This window comes from Crinia signifera, chromosome 19, assembly GCF_055691185.1.
Source record: "Crinia signifera chromosome 19, ASM5569118v1, whole genome shotgun sequence".
In the NCBI taxonomy this organism is placed as follows: domain Eukaryota; kingdom Metazoa; phylum Chordata; class Amphibia; order Anura; family Myobatrachidae; genus Crinia; species Crinia signifera.
Genome location: NC_139226.1, coordinates 5761885 through 5789758, shown reverse-complemented (window position 1 = coordinate 5789758; position 27874 = coordinate 5761885). Strand labels below are relative to the sequence as shown.

At 51.2% G+C, this 27874-nt stretch overlaps 1 protein-coding gene across 1 annotated transcript in view; it reads right to left on the bottom strand.

Annotated features, from left to right (window-relative positions):
- Window positions 1-27874, bottom strand: part of IGSF21 (immunoglobin superfamily member 21) — a 400123-nt gene that overhangs the window by 170365 nt on the left and 201884 nt on the right. The window contains exon 4 of the mRNA XM_083161891.1: window positions 1718-1836. Coding sequence (XP_083018017.1) covers window positions 1718-1836 — 119 coding nt within the window. The remainder of the gene's footprint in view (window positions 1-1717; window positions 1837-27874) is intronic.

Below are 27874 nucleotides of genomic sequence, written 5' to 3'. Positions count from 1 at the left end.
TGGGGCTGTGCTACACGCAGAGATCACAATGGGGGGGAGGGGTTGTGCGATACACACAGAGATCGCACTGGGGGGTTGTGGGACTCACGGAGATCACACTGGGGGGCTGTGCGATACACACAGAGATCACACGAGGGGGTGTGCGATACACACATAGATTACACTAGGGGGTGTGTGATACACACAGAGATCACACTGGGGGGTGCTGTGCGATACACACAGAGATCACACTGGGGGGGGTGTGATACACACAGAGATGATACTGGGAGGGGGCTGTGCAATACACACAGATCACACTGGGGGGTGCTGTGCGATACACACAGAGATCACACTGGGGGGGGTGTGATACACACAGAGATGATACTGGGGGGGGGGTGTGATACACACAGATCACACTGGGGGGGGGGGGGGCTGTGGGAAACACACAGATCACACTGAGGGGGGCTGTGGGACGCACAGAGATCACACTGTGGGGGCTGTGCGATACACACAGATCGGAATAAAAGGGACCTCACACCCTCCCCTGTCTGATCTCTGTGTATCCCCCTTTCTCTGATCTACCTATAGTTGTGTGATAAAACCAAAATGCAACTGGGGTTGCAATAAACAGCGATGAAAGGTGAAGTGCGATAAAATGAGGTTGTTCTCCCATTCTATCTATACCCCGTGGCTTTAGCGCCCGCCATGATTACAGTGATCCCAGGTGTAACATAAGCACAGGGTAATAGCAGAGCGGCAGCCAGACAACCTGTAATATACTGCTCATGTTATTAGTTACTTCATACAAATAAACCTTATTTACTGAGCATCCACACAATGAGTATCCCCAGGGGGTAGAGGAGAGGTGGCGCAGAGATACAGGGTCCATAAAGATGAGCGTTAATGCTATGCAAGCCATTCCTTCATCCAGCATTCGCTCTGTACTGTACAGAACAGCAGGTAGATGCCAAGGATCAGGAAGGTGGCTGGCAGTGCCTGGTCTGGGTGAGGGGGGGGGGGGGGGAGTAAAGGTTGCAGCATTGGTCCCCCACCCCCCTATCTACATAGCTCACATGATTATAGGAACCTATAGAGAATTCTGGTACACGACGTCAGCCCAGTACACGTATGTGATGTCAGCCCAGTACACGTATGTGATGTCACATCACTATAACACGAGGATGACGTATGTACAGTACATGCCTATTAGTGAAATGCAGGGACGTCTCGTCTTCCAGTCACTTGATAGTACATTACATGATATTATTATTACCATTTGTTTTATTTAAAGGGCGCTACAAAGTTACACAGCAACAAATCCTATTAAAGCATGGAGTAAATGGATATATCTAAAATAAATGTCAGCAGGAACATGACAGACTGGGTAGGTCCTGGGAGGAAGCTTAGGGCTCAATATAATGCTGAACGCACAGTATTAGAGTTGCTGAGTGGACAGTGGTTATTTATTAAAGCTTGGAGAGAGAGAGATAAAGTACAAATCAGCTATTGTGATGGTACAGGGTGCATTAAAAAATGACCATTAGGAGCTGATTGGCCTAGTCCTGCACCGTCTTGGAGACAGACAAATGGAGAGGAGCAGGCTAGGCATGGAAACTGCTATGGGAGGGACAAAAGGAGAGAGGGCCCTGCCTGTCATTACACCATCATAGGGACACAATGTACATACAGTAAGTGTGCTAACACACTGCTACCGTCCATCCTGGCATGCTATACTCACACATGACGTTGAGGAATACATTGTCTGAAGCGAGCACCACTTTCTCCCGCGTGGCCCTGTCGTATATCCCAACGTGGCACTCGTAAGGACCGTTGTCTGAGATGCGCACCTCCGGAAGCCTGCCGGGAGAGGGGGAACGAGAATAGGTTAATTATGTCAGCCAGGCAGAACCTTCCCACGCACACATAACCGCCACAGTCAGAACCTCGTAAACATAAGAGCCCGCTGTAAGGGGCCCGGGAGCCGCGGGGGCTTTATGAGCTGTGACAATGGTCGTATTCTCTCCCAGCGCCAGAACCATCACTGATATTTAATAGGGTACTCTTTACCTAGAACGGCGCCCGCGATCAGAATCGCGGGCGTCGGGGGTAAAAAATCGCGGTAATCGCGGGTAAATCGCGGGTACATCAAAATCGGGTACCCGCGATTACCGCGATTTTCCCATAGGGAACAATGTTAAAAAGCCTGATTGACCGCGATTTTACTGTAAAATGCCTCAATGCCCGCGATTTTCCCATAGGAATCAATGTTAAATGGGCTACAGAGCCCAAATAGCCCCAATTAACCCTTAAATGTCCCCCCAATTTTTGTACGCCACCCCACGATCCACGCCAACCCGAAGCGTGGCGAGCGCAGCGAGCCCGCGAGGGGCGGCGGTACGCGTCCTCCGACCTTTTCATGCCCTACTATCCACGTCGGCGTGGAGTTGAGAATAGAATAGTGTGGCGAGCGCAGCGAGCCACCGAGCCCGAAGCGTGGCGAGCGCAGCGAGCCCCGCGAGGGGACGCGGATACCTTCACAGGTAAACGCGTCCCTTCGCGGGCTTCACAGGTGTCCGCGTCGCCGCGGACACCTGTGAAGTCCGCGAGGGGACGCGTATAACTGTGAAGGTATCCGCGTCCCCTCGCGGGGCTCGCTGCGCTCGCCACGCTTCGGGCTCGGTGGCTCGCTGCGCTCGCCACACTATTCTATTCTCAACTCCACGCCGACGTGGATAGTAGGGCATGAAAAGGTCGGAGGACGCGTACCGCCGCCCCTCGCGGGCTCGCTGCGCTCGCCACGCTTCGGGTTGGCGTGGATCGTGGGGTGGCGTACAAAAATTGGGGGGACATTTAAGGGTTAATTGGGGCTATTTGGGCTCTGTAGCCCATTTAACATTGATTCCTATGGGAAAATCGCGGGCATTGAGGCATTGAATGCAAAATCGCGGTCAATTAGGCTTTTTAACATTGTTCCCTATGGGAAAATCGCGGTGATCGCGGGCATCGCGTCGCGGCCGTTTATGTGCTGCCCGCGATGTCGCGATCACCGCGATAAAGAGTACCTTTAATAGATTAGAGGCGGATGCAGGAAGACACAGAGCCGATTACTGCGGCATTCTCCCGGCCCACGCGCCACTTCCAGCCGCCGGTACAGAATAACCCCGACAGGGAGCCGCACAGAAACATATCATTACAGCGGATATCATGGGCACGGTATGACAATGCGGGAAATATTACCGCCACTCCCATCCAGCGGGTCACTCTCCCCCGTACAGGGGGGTAATTGGGGGGTTGTTTAAGCAGTGAACAAAATTAACACTTTGTCCAGAAAAAACAACAACTTGCTTATGTGCTGACACCTAATCCCCGATCGACACAGTCGACATAGACACCGTCTAAGGGTAGCGCGTCCCCACGCATGGCTCGCTGCGCTCGGCACACTATTTTATTCTCCCTACGCACCAAAGTGGATGGAGGGCATGAAATACCGCCTGTCGGCACAAAAAAAAAAGTGAAAAACCCCATGTCACTCTTTTCACTGTCGACCTTCCCAATGTTGACCTTTTGATCCTGTCAACCTTAGACATGTCAAACCTTTTCATTTGTCGATGCCATGAAATTAGGGATACAATAATATGATTGTATGTCCCTCAAAATAGGTTTAACGCCCCCCCCCCCCCCACACACACACACACACACACTATCCACGCCACCCCGAAGTGTGGCGAGCAGCAGCGGAACGTGTCCTCCAACCTTTTCACTATCCACGTCGGCGTGGAGTTGATTTTATACAGTGTGGCGAGCGCAGCGAGCCACCGAGCCTGAAGTGTGGGGACACAGAATACATGTAAAGTAATCGGCGTCCGCTCGCCGCGCTTCGCGCTCGCCACACTATATAAAATCAACTCCACCCCGACGTGGATAGTGGGGGAATGAAAAGGTCGGAGGACGCGTTTCGCCACCGCTCGCCACGCTTCGGGGTGGCGTGGATGTTGGGGGGGTGAGTTAAACCTATTTTGGGGCCATACAATCATATTATTGTATAGCTAATATAATGGCATCGCACACTCTATAAAATCGCATGCGATCACATGCGATTTTGTGGGACATGCGATGCGATACGATGGACCGGGGCTGACAGAGCAGTGAATAAATTACACTAAAAAAAAAAAAATTCCCTACGGTGCCGTACATAGCAAAACTGGGCGCCGTGATAATACACAAGTACCAAATGGCCTGCTTACAGCAACAGGATCAGGAGAAAACACAACCAATAAGAGTAAGCAGTGCAGTGCAGCTCCTGTGGGGAGGCCATGTGTACACCAGCTCACACCTGCCACGCTCAGTAACAACAGTAAGCAGTGCAGCTCCTGTGGGGAGGCCATGTGTACACCAGCTCACACCTGCCACGCTCAGTAACAACAGTAAGCAGTGCAGTGCAGCTCCTGTGGGAAGGCCACGTGTACACCAGCTCACACCTGCCACGCTCAGTAACAACAGTAAGCAGTGCAGCTCCTGTGGGGAGGCCATGTGTACACCAGCTCACACCTGCCACGCTCAGTAACAACAGTAAGCAGTGCAGTGCAGCTCCTGTGGGGAGGCCATGTGTACACCAGCTCACACCTGCCACGCTCAGTAACAACAGTAAGCAGTGCAGCTCCTGTGGGGAGGCCATGTGTACACCAGCTCACACCTGCCACGCTCAGTAACAACAGTAAGCAGTGCAGCTCCTGTGGGGAGGCCATGTGTACACCAGCTCACACCTGCCACGCTCAGTAACAACAGTAAGCAGTGCAGTGCAGCTCCTGTGGGGAGGCCATGTGTACACCAGCTCACACCTGCCACGCTCAGTAACAACAGTAAGCAGTGCAGTGCAGCTCCTGTGGGGAGGCCATGTGTACACCAGCTCACACCTGCCACGCTCAGTAACAACAGTAAGCAGTGCAGCTCCTGTGGGGAGGCCATGTGTACACCAGCTCACACCTGCCACGCTCAGTAACAACAGTAAGCAGTGCAGCTCCTGTGGGGAGGCCATGTGTACACCAGCTCACACCTGCCACGCTCAGTAACAACAGTAAGCAGTGCAGTGCAGCTCCTGTGGGGAGGCCATGTGTACACCAGCTCACACCTGCCACGCTCAGTAACAACAGTAAGCAGTGCAGTGCAGCTCCTGTGGGAAGGCCACGTGTACACCAGCTCACACCTGCCACGCTCAGTAACAACAGTAAGCAGTGCAGTGCAGCTCATGTGGGAAGGCCACGTGTACACCAGCTCACACCTGCCACGCTCAGTAACAACAGTAAGCAGTGCAGTGCAGCTACTGTGGGAAGGCCACGTGTACACCAGCTCACACCTGCCACGCTCAGTAACAACAGTAAGCAGTGCAGCTACTGTGGGAAGGCCACGTGTACACCAGCTCACACCTGCCACGCTCACTAACAACAGTAAGCAGTGCAGTGCAGCTCCTGTGGGAAGGCCACGTGTACACCAGCTCACACCTGCCACGCTCAGTAACAACAGTAAGCAGTGCAGTGCAGCTCCTGTGGGGAGGCCACGTGTACACCAGCTCACACCTTCCACGCTCAGTAACAACAATAAGCAGTGCAGTGCAGCTCCTGTGGGGAGGCCATGTGTACACCAGCTCACACCTTCCACGCTCAGTAACAACAATAAGCAGTGCGGTGCAGCTCCTGTGGGGAGGCCACGCATACAACAGCTCACACCTGCCACGCTCAGTAACAAGAGTAAGCAGTGCGGTCCAATACACAGCTCCTAATACACAGTAACAGTCACCGGTATGGATGTGGGGTGTCTCCTGATACACAGTAACAGTCACCGGTCTGGATGTGGGGTGTCTCTCCTGATACACAGTAACAGTCACCGGTCTGGATGTGGGGTCTCTCCTGATACACAGTAACAGTCACCGGTCTGGATGTGGGGTGTCTCTCCTGATACACAGTAACAGTCACCGGTCTGGATGTGGGGTGTCTCCTGATACACAGTAACAGTCACCGGTCTGGATGTGGGGTGTCTCCTGATACATAGTAACAGTCACCGGTCTGGATGTGGGGTGTCTCCTGATACACAGTAACAGTCACCGGTCTGGATGTGGGGTGTCTCCTGATACACAGTAACAGTCACCGGTCTGGATGTTGGGTGTCTCTCCTGATACACAGTAACAGTCACCGGTCTGGATGTGGGGTGTCTCCTGATACACAGTAACAGTCACCGGTCTGGATGTGGGGTGTCTCTCCTGATACACAGTAACAGTCACCGGTCTGGATGTGGGGTGTCTCTCCTGATACACAGTAACAGTCACCGGTCTGGATGTGGGGTGTCTCCTGATACACAGTAACAGTCACCGGTCTGGATGTGGGGTCTCTCCTGATACACAGTAACAGTCACCGGTCTGGATGTGGGGTGTCTCCTGATACACAGTAACAGTCACCGGTCTGGATGTGGGGTGTCTCTCCTGATACACAGTAACAGTCACCGGTCTGGATGTGGGGTGTCTCTCCTGATACACAGTAACAGTCACCGGTCTGGATGTGGGGTGTCTCCTGATACACAGTAACAGTCACCGGTCTGGATGTGGGGTCTCTCCTGATACACAGTAACAGTCACCGGTCTGGATGTGGGGTGTCTCCTGATACACAGTAACAGTCACCGGTCTGGATGTGGGGTGTCTCTCCTGATACACAGTAACAGTCACCGGTCTGGATGTGGGGTGTCTCCTGATACACAGTAACAGTCACCGGTCTGGATGTGGGGTGTCTCTCCTGATACACAGTAACACCGGTCTGGATGTGGGGTGTCTCTCCTGATACACAGTAACAGTCACCGGTCTGGATGTGGGGTGTCTCTCCTGATACACAGTAACAGTCACCGGTCTGGATGTGGGGTGTCTCCTGATACACAGTAACAGTCACCGGTCTGGATGTGGGGTGTCTCCTGATACACAGTAACAGTCACCGGTCTGGATGTGGGGTGTCTCCTGATACACAGTAACAGTCACCGGTCTGGATGTGGGGGTCTCTCCTGATACACAGTAACAGTCACCGGTCTGGATGTGGGGTGTCTCTCCTGATACACAGTAACAGTCACCGGTCTGGATGTGGGGTGTCTCTCCTGATACACAGTAACAGTCACCGGTCTGGATGTGGGGTGTCTCTCCTGATACACAGTAACAGTCACCGGTCTGGATGTGGGGTGTCTCTCCTGATACACAGTAACAGTCACCGGTCTGGATGTGGGGTGTCTCTCCTGATACACAGTAACAGTCACCGGTCTGGATGTGGGGTCTCTCCTGATACACAGTAACAGTCACCGGTCTGGATGTGGGGTGTCTCCTGATACACAGTAACAGTCACCGGTCTGGATGTGGGGCGTCTCCTGATACACAGTAACAGTCACCGGTCTGGATGTGAGGTCTCTCCTGATACACAGTAACAGTCACCGGTCTGGATGTGGGGCGTCTCCTGATACACAGTAACAGTCACCGGTCTGGATGTGGGGTGTCTCCTGATACACAGTAACAGTCACCGGTCTGGATGTGGGGTGTCTCTCCTGATACACAGTAACAGTCACCGGTCTGGATGTGGGGTCTCTCCTGATACACAGTAACAGTCACCGGTCTGGATGTGGGGTGTCTCTCCTGATACACAGTAACAGTCACCGGTCTGGATGTGGGGTGTCTCCTGATACACAGTAACAGTCACCGGTCTGGATGTGAGGTGTCTCTCCTGATACACAGTAACAGTCACCGGTCTGGATGTGGGGTCTCTCCTGATACACAGTAACAGTCACCGGTCTGGATGTGGGGTCTCTCCTGATACACAGTAACAGTCACCGGTCTGGATGTGGGGTGTCTCTCCTGATACACAGTAACAGTCACCGGTCTGGATGTGGGGTGTCTCCTGATACACAGTAACAGTCACCGGTCTGGATGTGGGGTGTCTCTCCTGATACACAGTAACAGTCACCGGTCTGGATGTGGGGCGTCTCCTGATACACAGTAACAGTCACCGGTCTGGATGTGGGGTGTCTCCTGATACACAGTAAAGGCCCCCATACACTAGAAAGATTTGTCTGACCTATAAATTGCATCTGATTTCCCTTGAACTTCCCCGGCAGCTTCCCAGGAAGGCTACATCCAATTTGACACATGATGTGCCATTTTTTACATCCAATTTGCATCAGATGAATCTCATGTGATTTATCTGATGCAAATTGGATGTACCGTAATTTACCGTATTTTAAAATACGAATTCACCTGTCACTGACTGTGCGCTCTCTGTATATGCTGTAGCAGTGCACACCGGTCTCCACAGCTCGACAGGGGGACACCAGCGTGTCCCGCCCACCAACCCCAGCAGGAAGCCGGCAGGAAAAGAGGCCTCCAACACCCCCCAACCCCCCGTGTGACAAGTGGCCCAGCCACATCCCGAGCATCCGGGGAGGCGGAGGAAGGGACGAGCCACGGACAAACCAACGGCGGCCGCAGGGGGAGGCGGCAGCTTAGCCGGAGCAGCACCTGCTGCCAGGAAACTGCCCTGACCCTCCGTGCCCCCACCACTGCCCAGCTCCCGCCAGGCCAGGCCATTATATTAACTATCTTAATTCCTAATTAAATTAACACTTAAATGATTGTGCTTTTATCCCTCCTTTACAAATGTTCCCTGTGCGTCAGACTCATCCCCTCTACATCTTCCCCTTTTCAATTAACTTACACACCATAAACTCACACGTTTGTAAAGTTCCCCAAGGACCTAGAAACATAGAAATTGATGTCAGATAAGAACTACTTAGCCCATCAACTCTATACCTACTGTATTTATATAAAAAGCAGTGCTCTATCACCTCCGGGCTGAGCTGCAGCAGCGTAGGTGTCTGTACGGCTCTCTGTGGACTCCTGTGTTAAATTCTTACAGAGAGCCGCGCAGGCAATCAGGTGGTGCCGTACACTGCCGGAGCTCAGCACAGAGGCGACGCAGCACTTCTTCTTTTGCCGCTCACTGCGTTCAGCGCTCCCTTCATTTGTGACTCGTCTCTGACAGCCTGACAAGACGCTGCAGTGGCTTCTGTCTTCCGGCTTCCGGTGATGTACGCGTGGGGGTGGGAGGAGGGTCCAAACATATGATATATCGGATCTGATACATCATGGGTGCAAAAGCACCCACGATGTGCCCATGATGGGTCAGATGCAGATATATCTTATGTTCTGCAGGTCCGACCACCTGATCAGATCCGATGGGCACGGGACCGCGCATCAGATCAGATCAGATGTCAAACACATCCGATTTTTGGCCGATTTCACCCGATATATCGGCCCAAAGTGCCGACATCGGGTGAAATCGGCCGAAAATCGCATAGTGTATGGGGGCCTTAACAGTCACCGGTCTGGATGTGGGGTGTCTCTCCTGATACACAGTAACAGTCACCGGTCTGGATGTGGGGTGTCTCCTGATACACAGTAACAGTCACCGGTCTGGATGTGGGGTGTCTCTCCTGATACACAGTAACACCGGTCTGGATGTGGGGTGTCTCTCCTGATACACAGTAACACCGGTCTGGATGTGGGGTGTCTCTCCTGATACACAGTAACAGTCACCGGTCTGGATGTGGGGTGTCTCTCCTGATACACAGTAACAGTCACCGGTCTGGATGTGGGGTGTCTCCTGATACACAGTAACAGTCACCGGTCTGGATGTGGGGTGTCTCCTGATACACAGTAACAGTCACCGGTCTGGATGTGGGGTGTCTCCTGATACACAGTAACAGTCACCGGTCTGGATGTGGGGTGTCTCCTGATACACAGTAACAGTCACCGGTCTGGATGTGGGGCGTCTCCTGATACACAGTAACAGTCACCGGTCTGGATGTGGGGTGTCTCTCCTGATACACAGTAACACCGGTCTGGATGTGGGGTGTCTCCTGATACACAGTAACAGTCACCGGTCTGGATGTGGGGTGTCTCCTGATACACAGTAACACCGGTCTGGATGTGGGGTGTCTCTCCTGATACACAGTAACACCGGTCTGGATGTGGGGTGTCTCCTGATACACAGTAACACCGGTCTGGATGTGAGGTGTCTCTCCTGATACACAGTAACAGTCACCGGTCTGGATGTGGGGTCTCTCCTGATACACAGTAACAGTCACCGGTCTGGATGTGGGGTGTCTCTCCTGATACACAGTAACACCGGTCTGGATGTGGGGTGTCTCCTGATACACAGTAACACCGGTCTGGATGTGGGGTGTCTCCTGATACACAGTAACAGTCACCGGTCTGGATGTGGGGTGTCTCTCCTGATACACAGTAACACCGATCTGGATGTGGGGTGTCTCTCCTGATACACAGTAACAGTCACCGGTCTGGATGTGGGGTGTCTCTCCTGATACACAGTAACAGTCACCGGTCTGGATGTGGGGTGTCTCTCCTGATACACAGTAACAGTCACCGGTCTGGATGTGGGGTGTCTCTCCTGATACACAGTAACAGTCACCGGTCTGGATGTGGGGTGTCTCCTGATACATAGTAACAGTCACCGGTCTGGATGTGGGGTCTCTCCTGATACACAGTAACAGTCACCGGTCTGGATGTGGGGTGTCTCTCCTGATACACAGTAACAGTCACCGGTCTGGATGTGGGGTGTCTCCTGATACACAGTAACAGTCACCGGTCTGGATGTGGGGTGTCTCTCCTGATACACAGTAACAGTCACCGGTCTGGATGTGGGGTGTCTCCTGATACACAGTAACACCGGTCTGGATGTGGGGTCTCTCCTGATACACAGTAACATCGGTCTGGATGTGGGGTGTCTCTCCTGATACACAGTAACATTCACCGGTCTGGATGTGGGGTGTCTCCTGATACACAGTAACAGTCACCGGTCTGGATGTGGGGTGTCTCCTGATACACAGTAACAGTCACCGGTCTGGATGTGGGGTGTCTCCTGATACACAGTAACAGTCACCGGTCTGGATGTGGGGCGTCTCCTGATACACAGTAACAGTCACCGGTCTGGATGTGGGGTGTCTCTCCTGATACACAGTAACACCGGTCTGGATGTGGGGTGTCTCCTGATACACAGTAACAGTCACCGGTCTGGATGTGGGGTGTCTCTCCTGATACACAGTAACACCGGTCTGGATGTGGGGTGTCTCTCCTGATACACAGTAACACCGGTCTGGATGTGGGGTGTCTCCTGATACACAGTAACAGTCACCGGTCTGGATGTGGGGTCTCTCCTGATACACAGTAACACCGATCTGGATGTGGGGTGTCTCCTGATACACAGTAACAGTCACCGGTCTGGATGTGGGGTGTCTCCTGATACACAGTAACAGTCACCGGTCTGGATGTGGGTGTCTCCTGATACACAGTAACAGTCACCGGTCTGGATGTGGGTGTCTCCTGATACACAGTAACAGTCACCGGTCTGTATGTGGGGTGTCTCTCCTGATACACAGTAACAGTCACCGGTCTGGATGTGGGGTGTCTCTCCTGATACACAGTAACAGTCACCGGTCTGGATGTGGGGTGTCTCTCCTGATACACAGTAACAGTCACCGGTCTGGATGTGGGGTGTCTCCTGATACATAGTAACAGTCACCGGTCTGGATGTGGGGTCTCTCCTGATACACAGTAACAGTCACCGGTCTGGATGTGGGGTGTCTCTCCTGATACACAGTAACAGTCACCGGTCTGGATGTGGGGTGTCTCCTGATACACAGTAACAGTCACCGGTCTGGATGTGGGTGTCTCCTGATACACAGTAACAGTCACCGGTCTGGATGTGGGGTGTCTCTCCTGATACACAGTAACAGTCACCGGTCTGGATGTGGGGTGTCTCTCCTGATACACAGTAACAGTCACCGGTCTGGATGTGGGGTGTCTCTCCTGATACACAGTAACAGTCACCGGTCTGGATGTGGGGTGTCTCCTGATACATAGTAACAGTCACCGGTCTGGATGTGGGGTCTCTCCTGATACACAGTAACAGTCACCGGTCTGGATGTGGGGTGTCTCTCCTGATACACAGTAACAGTCACCGGTCTGGATGTGGGGTGTCTCCTGATACACAGTAACAGTCACCGGTCTGGATGTGGGGTGTCTCTCCTGATACACAGTAACAGTCACCGGTCTGGATGTGGGGTGTCTCCTGATACACAGTAACACCGGTCTGGATGTGGGGTCTCTCCTGATACACAGTAACAGTCACCGGTCTGGATGTGGGGTGTCTCCTGATACACAGTAACAGTCACCGGTCTGGATGTGGGGTGTCTCCTGATACACAGTAACAGTCACCGGTCTGGATGTGGGGTGTCTCCTGATACACAGTAACAGTCACCGGTCTGGATGTGGGGTGTCTCTCCTGATACACAGTAACAGTCACCGGTCTGGATGTGGGGTGTCTCCTGATACACAGTAACACCGGTCTGGATGTGGGGTGTCTCCTGATACACAGTAACAGTCACCGGTCTGGATGTGAGGTCTCTCCTGATACACAGTAACAGTCACCGGTCTGGATGTGGGGTGTCTCCTGATACACAGTAACAGTCACCGGTCTGGATGTGGGGTGTCTCCTGATACACAGTAACAGTCACCGGTCTGGATGTGGGGTGTCTCCTGTTACACAGTAACAGTCACCGGTCTGGATGTGGGGTGTCTCTCCTGATACACAGTAACAGTCACCGGTCTGGATGTGGGGTGTCTCCTGATACACAGTAACACCGGTCTGGATGTGGGGTGTCTCCTGATACACAGTAACAGTCACCGGTCTGGATGTGGGGTGTCTCCTGATACACAGTAACAGTCACCGGTCTGGATGTGAGGTCTCTCCTGATACACAGTAACAGTCACCGGTCTGGATGTGGGGTGTCTCCTGATACACAGTAACAGTCACCGGTCTGGATGTGGGGTGTCTCCTGATACACAGTAACAGTCACCGGTCTGGATGTGGGGTGTCTCCTGTTACACAGTAACAGTCACCGGTCTGGATGTGGGGTGTCTCCTGATACACAGTAACAGTCACCGGTCTGGATGTGGGGTCTCTCCTGATACACAGTAACAGTCACCGGTCTGGATGTGGGTCTCTCCTGATACACAGTAACACCGGTCTGGATGTGGGGTGTCTCTCCTGATACACAGTAACAGTCACCGGTCTGGATGTGGGGGGTCTCCTGATACACAGTAACACCGGTCTGGATGTGGGGTGTCTCTCCTGATACACAGTAACAGTCACCGGTCTGGATGTGGGGTGTCTCTCCTGATACACAGTAACAGTCACCGGTCTGGATGTGGGGTGTCTCTCCTGATACACAGTAACACCGGTCTGGATGTGGGGTGTCTCCTGATACACAGTAACAGTCACCGGTCTGGATGTGGGGTGTCTCCTGATACACAGTAACAGTCACCGGTCTGGATGTGGGGCGTCTCCTGATACACAGTAACAGTCACCGGTCTGGATGTGAGGTCTCTCCTGATACACAGTAACAGTCACCGGTCTGGATGTGGGGTGTCTCCTGATACACAGTAACAGTCACCGGTCTGGATGTGGGGTGTCTCCTGATACACAGTAACAGTCACCGGTCTGGATGTGGGGTCTCTCCTGTTACACAGTAACAGTCACCGGTCTGGATGTGGGTCTCTCCTGATACACAGTAACACCGGTCTGGATGTGGGGTGTCTCTCCTGATACACAGTAACAGTCACCGGTCTGGATGTGGGGTGTCTCCTGATACACAGTAACAGTCACCGGTCTGGATGTGGGGTGTCTCTCCTGATACACAGTAACAGTCACCGGTCTGGATGTGGGTCTCTCCTGATACACAGTAACAGTCACCGGTCTGGATGTGGGGTGTCTCTCCTGATACACAGTAACAGTCACCGGTCTGGATGTGGGGTCTCTCCTGATACACAGTAACAGTCACCGGTCTGGATGTGGGGTGTCTCCTGATACACAGTAACAGTCACCGGTCTGGATGTGGGGTCTCTCCTGATACACAGTAACAGTCACCGGTCTGGATGTGGGGTCTCTCCTGATACACAGTAACAGTCACCGGTCTGGATGTGGGGGTCTCTCCTGATACACAGTAACAGTCACCGGTCTGGATGTGGGGTGTCTCTCCTGATACACAGTAACAGTCACCGGTCTGGATGTGGGGTGTCTCTCCTGATACACAGTAACAGTCACCGGTCTGGATGTGGGGTGTCTCTCCTGATACACAGTAACAGTCACCGGTCTGGATGTGGGGTGTCTCCTGATACACAGTAACAGTCACCGGTCTGGATGTGGGGTCTCTCCTGATACACAGTAACAGTCACCGGTCTGGATGTGGGGTGTCTCCTGATACACAGTAACAGTCACCGGTCTGGATGTGGGGTGTCTCTCCTGATACACAGTAACACCGGTCTGGATGTGGGGTGTCTCCTGATACAAAGCATCACAGTCCCTGCCATGGAGGGGACTAGGCAGTGGAACCCTCACGGTGCTCTAGAACCCTCTCCGTGGCTGTATTATAACCTTCTGTGTCATGTTAGTTGGGGTCCTCCGGCTGTTCCTCCACTTGGCATGTACTGAGATGTAGTGTTGTGATTTACCACCTGGTATCTGCTCCTCGTGAGCACAGACCCTTCCTAAAGTGGATTAAGAACACAGACTGCACATTCTCTCTGGGAAGGGAGGTGTATCGATCAGGGGCTGCCTAGCAGTCAGTAGTCAGGACTCAGATAACAGCGGCTCAGGATGGAGATACTTTCAGCAGCAATAGGGCAAAATCAATAAACTATTAATAACTTCACAGGATCAAGCAGATTGCTCGGTAATGTAGTTTAGCCGCTTGAGTTTACCAACACTGACAGCTCCTCAGAAGGGTAAGTAATTGTGTTACAGAGTCGGCGCTGACATGGCGATCAGAACAGAGTGCCAAGGGAAGATAATGTAATCCCTCTCCACTCTAATCCATCGCCGCTGCGGACACTGGGGGGGCACGTGTACTGGGTCTCTCCTCCCGCCATGTCTGCTTGTATACTATACACCGGGTCAGTCATACACAACAACCATTACAGTGATGAGGGGGACTGTTACATTGTAACCTATTCAAGCAGTGGTGCTTCCAGGCTACACCACATAGTCCTGATACATCAGAAACATAGGCCGCCAGGTGCTATACTCAGTCACTGTGAGCCGCCCGGTGCTATACTCAGTCACTGTGAGCCGCCCGGTGCTATACTCAGTCACTGTGAGCCGCCCGGTGCTATACTCAGTCACTGTGAGCCGCCCGGTGCTATACTCAGTCACTGTGAGCCGCCCGGTGCTATGCTCAGTCACTGTGAGCCGCCCGGTGCTATACTCAGTCACTGTGAGCCGCCGGGTGCTATACTCAGTCACTGTGAGCCGCCCGGTGCTATACTCAGTCACTGTGAGCCGCCCGGTGCTATACTCAGTCACTGTGAGCCGCCCGGTGCTATACTCAGTCACTGTGAGCCGCCCGGTGCTATACTCAGTCACTGTGAGCCGCCCGGTGCTATACTCAGTCACTGTGAGCCGCCCGGTGCTATACTCAGTCACTGTGAGCCGCCGGGTGCTATACTCAGTCACTGTGAGCCGCCGGGTGCTATACTCAGTCACTGTGAGCCGCCAGGTGCTATACTCAGTCACTGTGAGCCACCGGGTGCTATAATCAGTCACTGTGAGCCGCCGGGTGCTATAATCAGTCACTGTGAGCCGCCGGGTGTTATACTCAGTCACTGTGAGCCGCCGGGTGCTATACTCAGTCACTGTGAGCCGCCGGGTGCTATACTCAGTCACTGTGAGCCGCCGGGTGTTATACTCAGTCACTTTGAGCCGCCGGGTGTTATACTCAGTCACTGTGAGCCGCCGGGTGCTATACTCAGTCACTGTGAGCCGCCGGGTGCTATACTCAGTCACTGTGAGCCGCCGGGTGTTATACTCAGTCACTTTGAGCCGCCGGGTGTTATACTCAGTCACTGTGGACCTTCAGCCTCATTAACAAAATCCAACATAGGCTTACTGTATGTAGTCACAGTATAATGTATCCAGTGTAGTCACAGTATAACGCGGCCAGTGCACCTGTACAGCCACAGTATAATGCAGCCAGTGCACCCGTACAGTCATAGTATAATGCAGCCAGTGCACCTGTACAGTCATAGTATAATGCAGCCAGTGCACCTGTACAGTCACAGTATAATGCAGCCAGTGCACCTGTACAGTCACAGTATAATGCAGCCAGTGCACCTGTACAGTATAATGCAGCCAGTGCACCTGTACAGTCAGAGTATAATGCAGCCAGTGCACCCGTACAGTCATAGTATAATGCAGCCAGTGCACCTGTACAGTCAGAGTATAATGCAGCCAGTGCACCTGTACAGTCACAGTATAATGCAGCCAGTGCACCTGTACAGTATAATGCAGCCAGTGCACCTGTACAGTCAGAGTATAATGCAGCCAGTGCACCTGTACAGTATAATGCAGCCAGTGCACCTGTACAGTATAATGCAGCTAGTGCACCTGCACAGCCACAGTATAATGCAGCCAGTGCACCTGTACAGCCACAGTATAATGCAGCCAGTGCACCTGTACAGTCAGAGTATAATGCAGCCAGTGCACCCGTACAGTCATAGTATAATGCAGCCAGTGCACCTGTACAGTCAAGAGTATAATGCAGCCAGTGCACCTGTACAGTCACAGTATAATGCAGCCAGTGCACCTGTACAGTATAATGCAGCTAGTGCACCTGCACAGCCACAGTATAATGCAGCCAGTACACCTGTACAGCCACAGTATAATGCAGCCAGTGCACCTGTACAGTCAGTCACAGTATAATGTACCTGTGCACCTGTACAGTCACAGTATAATGCAGCCAGTACAGTCACAGTATAATGCAGCCAGTGCACCGGTACAGTCACAGTATAATGCAGCCAGTACAGTCACAGTATAATGCAGCCAGTGCACCGGTACAGTCACAGTATAATGCAGCCAGTGCACCTGTACAGTCACAGTATAATGCAGCCAGTGCACCTGTACAGCCACAGTATAATGCAGCCAGTGCACCCGTACAGTCAGAGTATAATGCAGCCAGTGCACCTGTACAGTCAGAGTATAATGCAGCAAGTGCACCTGTACAGTCAGAGTATAATGCAGCCAGTGCACCTGTACAGTATAATGCAGCAAGTGCACCTGTACAGCCAAAGTATAATGCAGCCAGTGCACCTGTACAGCCACAGTATAATGCAGCCAGTACAGTTACAGTATAATGCAGCCAGTGCACCTGTACAGCCACAGTATAATGCAGCCAGTGCACCTGTACAGTCACAGTATAATGCAGCCAGTACAGTCACAGTATAATGCAGCCAGTGCACCGGTACAGTCACAGTATAATGCAGCCAGTACAGTCACAGTATAATACAGCCAATGCACCAGTACAGTCACAGTATAATGCAGCCAGTGCACCGGTACAGTCACAGTATAATGCAGCCAGTGCAGTCACAGTATAATGCAGCCAGTGCACCGGTACAGTCACAGTATACTGCAGCCAGTGCACCGGTACAGTCACAGTATAATGCAGCCACAGTATAATGCAGCCAGTGCACCGGTACAGTCACAGTATAATGCAGCCAGTGCACCGGTACAGTCACAGTATAATGCAGCCAGTGCACCGGTACAGTCACAGTATAATGCAGCCAGTGCACCTGTACAGTCACAGTATAATACAGCCAGTGCACCTGTACAGCCACAGTATAATGCAGCCAGTACAGTCACAGTATAATGCAGCCAGTGTAGTCACAGTATAATGTATCCAGTACAGTCACAGTATAATGCAGCCAGTACAGTCACAGTATAATGCAGCCAGTGCTCATGTACAGTCACAGTATAATGCAGCCAGTGTAGTCACAGTATAATGTATCCAGTACAGTCACAGTATAATGCAGCTAGTGCTCATGTACAGTCACAGTATAATGCAGCCAGTGTAGTCACAGTATAATGTATCCAGTACAGTCACAGTATAATGCAGCCAGTGCACCTGTACAGTCACAGTATAATGCAGCCAGTGCACCTGTACAGTCACAGTATAATGCAGCCAGTGCACCTGTACAGTCACAGTATAATGCAGCCAGTGCACCTGTACAATCACAGTATAATGCAGCCAGTGCACCTGTTCAGTCACAGTATAATGCAGCCAGTGCACCGGTACAGTCACAGTATAATGCAGCCAGTTCACCTGTACAGTCGCAGTATAATGCAGCCAGTGCACCTGTACAGTCACAGTATAATGCAGCCAGTGCACCTGTACAGTCACAGTATAATGCAGCCAGTGCACCGGTACAGTCACAGTATAATGCAGCCAGTTCACCTGTACAGTCGCAGTATAATGCAGCCAGTGCACCTGTACAGTCACAGTATAATGCAGCCAGTGCACCTGTACAGTCACAGTATAATGCAGCCAGCGCACCTGTACAGTCACAGTATAATGCAGCCAGTTCACCTGTACAGTCGCAGTATAATGCAGCCAGTACACCTGTACAGTCGCAGTATAATGCAGCCAGTGCACCTGTACAGTCACAGTATAATGCAGCCAGTGCACCTGTACAGTCGCAGTATAATGTAGCCAGTGCACCTGTACAGTCGCAGTATAATGCAGCAAGTGCACCTTTACAGTCGCAGTATAATGCAGCCAGTGCACCGGTACAGTCACAGTATAATGCAGCCAGTGTAGTCACAGTATAATGCAGCCAGTACAGTCACAGTATAATGCAGCCAGTTCACCTGTACAGTCGCAGTATAATGCAGCCAGTGCACCTGTACAGTCACAGTATAATGCAGCCAGTGCACCTGTACAGTCACAGTATAATGCAGCCAGTGCACCGGTACAGTCACAGTATAATGCAGCCAGCGCACCTGTACAGTCACAGTATAATGCAGCCAGTTCACCTGTACAGTCGCAGTATAATGCAGCCAGTGCACCTGTACAGTCGCAGTATAATGCAGCCAGTGCACCTGTACAGTCGCAGTATAATGCAGCCAGTGCACCTGTACAGTCGCAGTATAATGTAGCCAGTGCACCTGTACAGTCGCAGTATAATGCAGCCAGTGCACCTGTACAGTCGCAGTATAATGCAGCCAGTGCACCTGTACAGTCGCAGTATAATACATAGGGGGAGGGGCCCTAAACTGCACACCCTGGACATATGAGGTGCTACCTGCTGAGACTTGTAGTGCAGCAAGCAGGAGGAGGAGTTTGCAGGTGCACACTAAATATATATGCTAGACCTTTTAATATCTTGCTATATTGCATTTGAGGTTATTAGCCTAGTAATGGCCATTAGTATGGGCTTGTCCACCGCATCCAGGTTACCTCAATAGGACAAGTCCCTAACACTACTCTGGGACAGGTCCAGGGCAGCCAGTGCACCTGTACAGTGACGGTATAATGCAGCCAGTGCAACTGTACAGTGACGGTATAATGCAGCCAGTGCACCTGTACAGTCACAGTATAATGCAGCCAGTGCACCGGTACAGTCACAGTATAATGCAGCCAGTGCACCCGTACAGTCATAGTATAATGCAGCCAGTGCACCTGTACAGTCACAGTATAATGCAGCCAGTGCACCTGTACAGCCACAGTGTAATGCAGCCAGTGCACCTGTACAGTCAGAGTATAATGCAGCAAGTGCACCTGTACAGTCAGAGTATAATGCAGCCAGTGCACCTGTACAGTATAATGCAGCAAGTGCACCTGTACAGCCAAAGTATAATGCAGCCAGTGCACCTGTACAGCCACAGTATAATGCAGCCAGTACAGTTACAGTATAATGCAGCCAGTGCACCTGTACAGCCACAGTATAATGCAGCCAGTGCACCTGTACAGTCACAGTATAATGCAGCCAGTACAGTCACAGTATAATGCAGCCAGTGCACCGGTACAGTCACAGTATAATGCAGCCAGTACAGTCACAGTATAATACAGCCAATGCACCAGTACAGTCACAGTATAATGCAGCCAGTGCACCGGTACAGTCACAGTATAATGCAGCCAGTGCAGTCACAGTATAATGCAGCCAGTGCACCGGTACAGTCACAGTATAATGCAGCCAGTGCACCGGTACAGTCACAGTATAATGCAGCCACAGTATAATGCAGCCAGTGCACCGGTACAGTCACAGTATAATGCAGCCAGTGCACCGGTACAGTCACAGTATAATGCAGCCAGTGCACCGGTACAGTCACAGTATAATGCAGCCAGTGCACCTGTACAGTCACAGTATAATACAGCCAGTGCACCTGTACAGCCACAGTATAATGCAGCCAGTACAGTCACAGTATAATGCAGCCAGTGTAGTCACAGTATAATGTATCCAGTACAGTCACAGTATAATGCAGCCAGTACAGTCACAGTATAATGCAGCCAGTACAGTCACAGTATAATGCAGCCAGTGCTCATGTACAGTCACAGTATAATGCAGCCAGTGTAGTCACAGTATAATGCATGGGTCCTCAAACTGCGGCCCTCCAGATGTTGTGAAACTACAAATCCCAGCATGCCTTGCCACAGTTTTGCTATAAGGGAGTGTTAAAACTGTGGCAAGGCATGCTGGGATTTGTAGTTTCACAACATCTGGAGGGCCGCAGTTTGAGGACCCATGGTATAATGTATCCAGTACAGTCACAGTATAATGCAGCTAGTGCTCATGTACAGTCACAGTATAATGCAGCCAGTGTAGTCACAGTATAATGTATCCAGTACAGTCACAGTATAATGCAGCCAGTGCACCTGTACAGTCACAGTATAATGCAGCCAGTGCACCTGTACAGTCACAGTATAATGCAGCCAGTGCACCTGTACAGTCACAGTATAATGCAGCCAGTGCACCTGTACAATCACAGTATAATGCAGCCAGTGCACCTGTTCAGTCACAGTATAATGCAGCCAGTGCACCGGTACAGTCACAGTATAATGCAGCCAGTTCACCTGTACAGTCGCAGTATAATGCAGCCAGTGCACCTGTACAGTCACAGTATAATGCAGCCAGTGCACCTGTACAGTCACAGTATAATGCAGCCAGTGCACCGGTACAGTCACAGTATAATGCAGCCAGTTCACCTGTACAGTCGCAGTATAATGCAGCCAGTGCACCTGTACAGTCACAGTATAATGCAGCCAGTGCACCTGTACAGTCACAGTATAATGCAGCCAGCGCACCTGTACAGTCACAGTATAATGCAGCCAGTTCACCTGTACAGTCGCAGTATAATGCAGCCAGTACACCTGTACAGTCGCAGTATAATGCAGCCAGTGCACCTGTACAGTCGCAGTATAATGCAGCCAGTGCACCTGTACAGTCGCAGTATAATGTAGCCAGTGCACCTGTACAGTCGCAGTATAATGCAGCAAGTGCACCTGTACAGTCGCAGTATAATGCAGCCAGTGCACCGGTACAGTCACAGTATAATGCAGCCAGTGTAGTCACAGTATAATGCAGCCAGTACAGTCACAGTATAATGCAGCCAGTTCACCTGTACAGTCGCAGTATAATGCAGCCAGTGCACCTGTACAGTCACAGTATAATGCAGCCAGTGCACCTGTACAGTCACAGTATAATGCAGCCAGTGCACCGGTACAGTCACAGTATAATGCAGCCAGCGCACCTGTACAGTCACAGTATAATGCAGCCAGTTCACCTGTACAGTCGCAGTATAATGCAGCCAGTGCACCTGTACAGTCGCAGTATAATGCAGCCAGTGCACCTGTACAGTCGCAGTATAATGCAGCCAGTGCACCTGTACAGTCGCAGTATAATGTAGCCAGTGCACCTGTACAGTCGCAGTATAATGCAGCCAGTGCACCTGTACAGTCGCAGTATAATGCAGCCAGTGCACCTGTACAGTCGCAGTATAATACATAGGGGGAGGGGCCCTAAACTGCACACCCTGGACATATGAGGTGCTACCTGCTGAGACTTGTAGTGCAGCAAGCAGGAGGAGGAGTTTGCAGGTGCACACTAAATATATATGCTAGACCTTTTAATATCTTGCTATATTGCATTTGAGGTTATTAGCATAGTAATGGCCATTAGTATGGGCTTGTCCACCGCATCCAGGTTACCTCAATAGGACAAGTCCCTAACACTACTCTGGGACAGGTCCAGGGCAGCCAGTGCACCTGTACAGTGACGGTATAATGCAGCCAGTGCAACTGTACAGTGACGGTATAATGCAGCCAGTGCACCTGTACAGTCACAGTATAATGCAGCCAGTGCACCTGTACAGTCACAGTATAATTCAGCCAGTGCACCCGTACAGTCATAGTATAATGCAGCCAGTGCACCTGTACAGTCACAGTATAATGCAGCCAGTGCACCTGTACAGCCACAGTATAATGCAGCCAGTGCACCTGTACAGTCAGAGTATAATGCAGCCAGTGCACCTGTACAGTCAGAGTATAATGCAGCCAGTGCACCTGTACAGTGACGGTATAATGCAGCCAGTGCACCTGTACAGTCACAGTATAATGCAGCCAGTGCACCTGTACAGTCACAGTATAATTCAGCCAGTGCACCCGTACAGTCATAGTATAATGCAGCCAGTGCACCTGTACAGTCACAGTATAATTCAGCCAGTGCACCCGTACAGTCATAGTATAATGCAGCCAGTGCACCTGTACAGTCAGAGTATAATGCAGCCAGTGCACCTGTACAGCCACAGTATAATGCAGCCAGTGCACCTGTACAGTCAGAGTATAATGCAGCCAGTGCACCTGTACAGTCACAGTATAATGCAGCCAGTGCACCTGTACAGTCAGAGTATAATGCAGCCAGTGCACCTGTACAGTCAGAGTATAATGCAGCCAGTGCACCTGTACAGTGACGGTATAATGCAGCCAGTGCACCTGTACAGTCACAGTATAATGCAGCCAGTGCACCTGTACAGTCACAGTATAATTCAGCCAGTGCACCCGTACAGTCATAGTATAATGCAGCCAGTGCACCTGTACAGTCACAGTATAATTCAGCCAGTGCACCCGTACAGTCATAGTATAATGCAGCCAGTGCACCTGTACAGTCAGAGTATAATGCAGCCAGTGCACCTGTACAGTCACAGTATAATGCAGCCAGTGCACCTGTACAGTCAGAGTATAATGCAGCCAGTGCACCTGTACAGTCACAGTATAATGCAGTCAGTACACCTGTACAGTCGCAGCCAGTGCACCTGAATATACCTCCTCCCCAACAAGTCCCTGCATTGCTTTGTGCAAATTCTTAGGGGACAGACACCCAGACTTCACCAACGAAGTGTTAATGGTCAGTAATAATACAGTGAAACCTACCTCCCAACATGACCCTCTGCAGGAGGACACCATGCTCTGCTCCTGCACTGCCCTCCTGATGTAGGATTGTCATCACCTGTGGCTCACCACAGGTTACTGGATAAGAAAGGTGCTTCCACACAGGTGATGGTAATCATAGATGGAACAGGAATACAGCATTGTGTCCCTCCATATTGGGAGGTATGGTGAAGAACTATGGGAACATAATATACTATGCTGCAGAGAGGTGCAGACAATGCCACCAATGCATTCCAAAATGATAATTAGAAGAAAAAAAAAATGTAAATATTGGTCTTCACATTTCAGCCCCTGACAGACCCAGTGCAGATCATTGGGAGGAGACTGCAGCCATGTTACAGGCTATTACCAGCAGAGGGGAACAATAACTGGACCAGCTTTATTTGTCAGTCCTTTCCTATGTAAATATCATATACAGTATATACCAGGGTCTCTGGTGCAGCTGACCTGTGCCTGTATAAATAAGCAGAAGAGAACACCTTTACTGCATAGACACCATTCCTGAATGGCTTGTACCAGGTGTGACCCTCACAGTCCATCTCCCCAGGCAGTGAGAGAGGGATCGTCCAGCCTGACAGCCCTTTATCACACGTACCCAGGTGGAAATGCGGAAATCCCCAGCGCTTGTTGTAATTAATAGTAGTAGTAGTTTGTTTATTTATAAGGCGCCACAAAGTGTCAGCAGCGCCGCACATAGCAAACAAAAAAACAAATGACAAGGAGGAGGGATAGGCTAGTCATGTAACTGGAGTTTGTACTTGCTCTCCACCTATGAAAGACTCAATAGACCTGCACTTTCCACATAACTTATTAGAAACATGTAATACACAGAAAAGGTAACATCTTCATATAACAAGTGTACTATATACTGTACTGTACCTTTTACCGGTTTGTTAAATGAGCTGCTCTGTCCCCTTCTAATGATCACATAGGGTCTTATTCAGATCTGAGCTCAGTACAAATTTGTTCTCAAAATGGGCAAAACCATGTGCACTGCAGGTGGGGCAGATGTAACATGTGCAGAGAGAGTTAGGTTTGTGTGAGTTATTTTGTTTCTGTGCAGGGTAAATACTGGCTGCATTATTTTTACACTGCAATTTAAATTTCAGTTTCAACACACAATAGACCATGGGTCTTCAAACTGCGGCCCTCCAGATGTTGTGAAACTACAAATCCCAGCATGCCTTGCCACAGTTTTGCTATAAGGGAGTGTTAAAACTGTGGCAAGGCATGCTGGGATTAGTAGTTTCATGACATCTGGAGGGCCACAGTTTAAAGACCCATGCAATAGACGCTGGGGTATCTCCATGGCAACAGCGACAAGCTCCTCTTAGTGCCAGATAACACAATGCAAAACGCTGTGTCCGATACACTCACATGCGCGCACCCGGTGCAGCTGCGGCCGGCGGAGCCCAGAGTGTGTGGGTGGCAGCGTGAAGTGGCAATGGATCGTACCGGTAGTAACCGAAGTCTGGTAACCGCAGTACTGTGTCATCCCATGGACAGACGCGTGCCAGAGTGGCGCTGTGCCATTCATTTATATAACAACGTGAGCGACGCCGGCATTTGTAGCAGAAAACTTGCGCATTTCTCAGAGATGTTGGCACTGAAAGGGTTAATATGCCAAATGCAGCTAATTTGATGTTTTATCCAAAGTCTTTGAACATACGGAGTGAAAATAAAGGTACATCTGAGATTTTAATATATTATTATACATCAGATGACAATAACCCGAGTCATAGGTTCGTTTTCTTGTTCGCAGATAGGAACTAGCTCCAGTATGATATCTATGGCACTCCAAACCCTTACATCTATTATTAATTACAACAGGCGCACATATATATATCGTTAATATCGTGTTAACGCGCCAGCATATTAACGGCGATTAAATTTATTATCGCCGTTAACGCGTGGGGGGTCGGGCGCACGGCGGGATGGGGCGCTGCCGTGGCAAGGATTGGGAGACGGGGGCTGCCGGGCACGGGGAAACGGACCGGTCTTCACCGCAGGGGTGCAGAGTCTCTGTCCACATGCTGACGGAGACCCTGCGCCCCTCCAAATATGGCCGCCGCTGTGAAGGAGACAGACGCTAGAGGTGCTCCTTTACCTCTAGCGTCTGTCAGGGATGTGCAGAGTGACCAGCGCTACCCGGAAGTGCGGATTCCAGGAGCGCTGTGGACCCTGCAACCCCTGGCAACGAGCAAGGAAACACCCCCTCCCCCTGGAAGGAAGCAAAAAACCCACCACCCCCCTGGCAACGAGCAAGGAACCCCCACCCCTGGCAATGAGCAAGGAACCCACCAACCCCCTGGAAGGAAGCAAGCAACCCACAACCCCACTGGCATGGAGCAAGGAACCCACCACCCCCTGGAAGGAAGCAAGCAACCCACCACACCCCTGGCATGGAGCAAGGAACCCACCTTCCCCCTGGCAACGAGCAAGGAACCCACCTTCCCCCTGGCATGGAGCAAGTAACCCCCCCCCCAGCATGGAGCACAAAACCCTGGCAACAAGCATGAAACCCACTATAGCAACAAGCATGCAATCTCCCTTGGCAACAAGCATGCAATCTCCCTTGGCAACAAGCATGTAATCCCACCTGGCAACGAGCATGGAACCCCTGGCAACGAGATTTTAGGTAAGCGGCACTTATGTGCCTATCAGCACGATTAATCGCAGTTAATCGCAAAATATTTCATGTGATTAATCGTTGCCCACCACTAATTTTACCAAAGACCAAAAAGCTCTTGGCAAAGCAACAAAACATCCAGCTCATAAACCTGGGACAAATCTACAGTACCGGCCTCAATCACTACTCCAGGATTCCTGTCACAAACATCTGACGTATTTTCCAGGGGCTAAAGTGTAGCAGCACGAAATCATTCCAGTGACAGATGTATTGGATTTATTGTGTGAATTGGATTCAGTTGATCTCTGTATTAGTGTATATGTATATATGAGGGCTGTGTATATACAGGAGGAGGGGGACCCTGGGTCCTCTGCAGGCTTGTTATACAGGGTAGTCACACAGTATAAGGGAAATGCGCAGTAACCTCCAGACATGGCCGCGCTGCACCAGTGTTTGTGATGAGAGCCTGATGTTTGGAGCAGGGTCCGCTATCAGGCACGGCTGCCCTTTCACATGTCTGTTCTAGGCTGCGCTGCCCGCGACGTGGAGCCAGTCGGGATCTCAATGGGCACTCATTGATGCAGGATGATCCGTCCTGACAACGGGTCCTGAATGGGCCAGGCAGTTACTGGGGAACAAAGCATTTGTATTATTAGCTCTGAAAGATGCCACTTGGCACAAACTGTAGGCGGCATATTCTTGGCTCGCCCCACCAGACAGTTAGAGCCGGGCACCTGCTTCCAAAGCCTGGGGAGACGCCAATCTGACCGGCTTACAGACTCCCTACGATGCCCATTCTGCCGCTGTCCACGTGGCATAACGTGCCTGTCCGCCAGGATGCCACACCACCCTGGTCTCGTGTGCCATCCCTGGGGCAGGCAAATACAGGACTTAGGGACGCGTTGTATCCAAATGGATCTATTAGCATCACGCAGAGCGAGCGAGAAAACATACAATAATAATAAATAGTCAGTTTGTATTAATCAGCTGCGCACTGTACGTCTAGGCGGAGTGTGTGCCTGGGAATCCGAGGAAATAGAGGCAGAATGTGACAGGAAAATTGATACTTATCACCAACATCTGTCACTTGTCGTCGTGTCCTGACAGGTCCTATTGATTTCACACATGTCCAGAGACAAATCATTTCTGCGTCTTTCCAGCATTTTATTCTCAGTACGGAGACATGAAAGGAAATGTAAAATATAAAATTACCAAATATTTCTATAGCGCTGCCTGCGAGGACGTTACAGGAATATAATACGGTAGCGGCTCATTACCTCTTCCAATCATTCGGTCTAAATATTACTGTATTGGCCACTTATTAATTATTTCTGTGTGCCATCGCTGCCAGCAGCATGGCGCACCACCATGGTTACACGCGGTAAGGTGAGTAATGCCACCTACTAATACCAGGTGAGCGTGGCGTTACCAGAGGCTTGCAATCTAATATCGGGCGTTTTTAATAATATCCAGACTGAATGAGGAAATGAGAATAAAGCAGATTTTGGGGGATTGGGAGCAATTCCGGTTAGTACATAATGCCGGTGCAATCACATAATGCAACATGATTCTGGGCACTAATCTCATGCCTGGACCACACTGCATACAGTATGTCTTCATAAATGGGCCCCTCTCTCTCCCAAGCCACCTCTCCCTGTATCCTGAGCCCCCTCTCTCTCTCCCCCGAGCCGCCTCTCTCTCTCCACCCCCCTGAGCCGCCTCTCTCCCTCTTTCCGGCTCTCTCTCTTCTGAGCCACCACCCACTCTCTTCTGAGCCGCCTCTCTCCCTCTCTTCTGAGCCACCTCTCTCTCACTCTTTCGAGCCGCCTTTCACCCACTCTTCTGAGCCGCCTCTCTCCCCCTTTCCTAAGCCACCGCCCCCTCTGTTCTGAGCCGCCT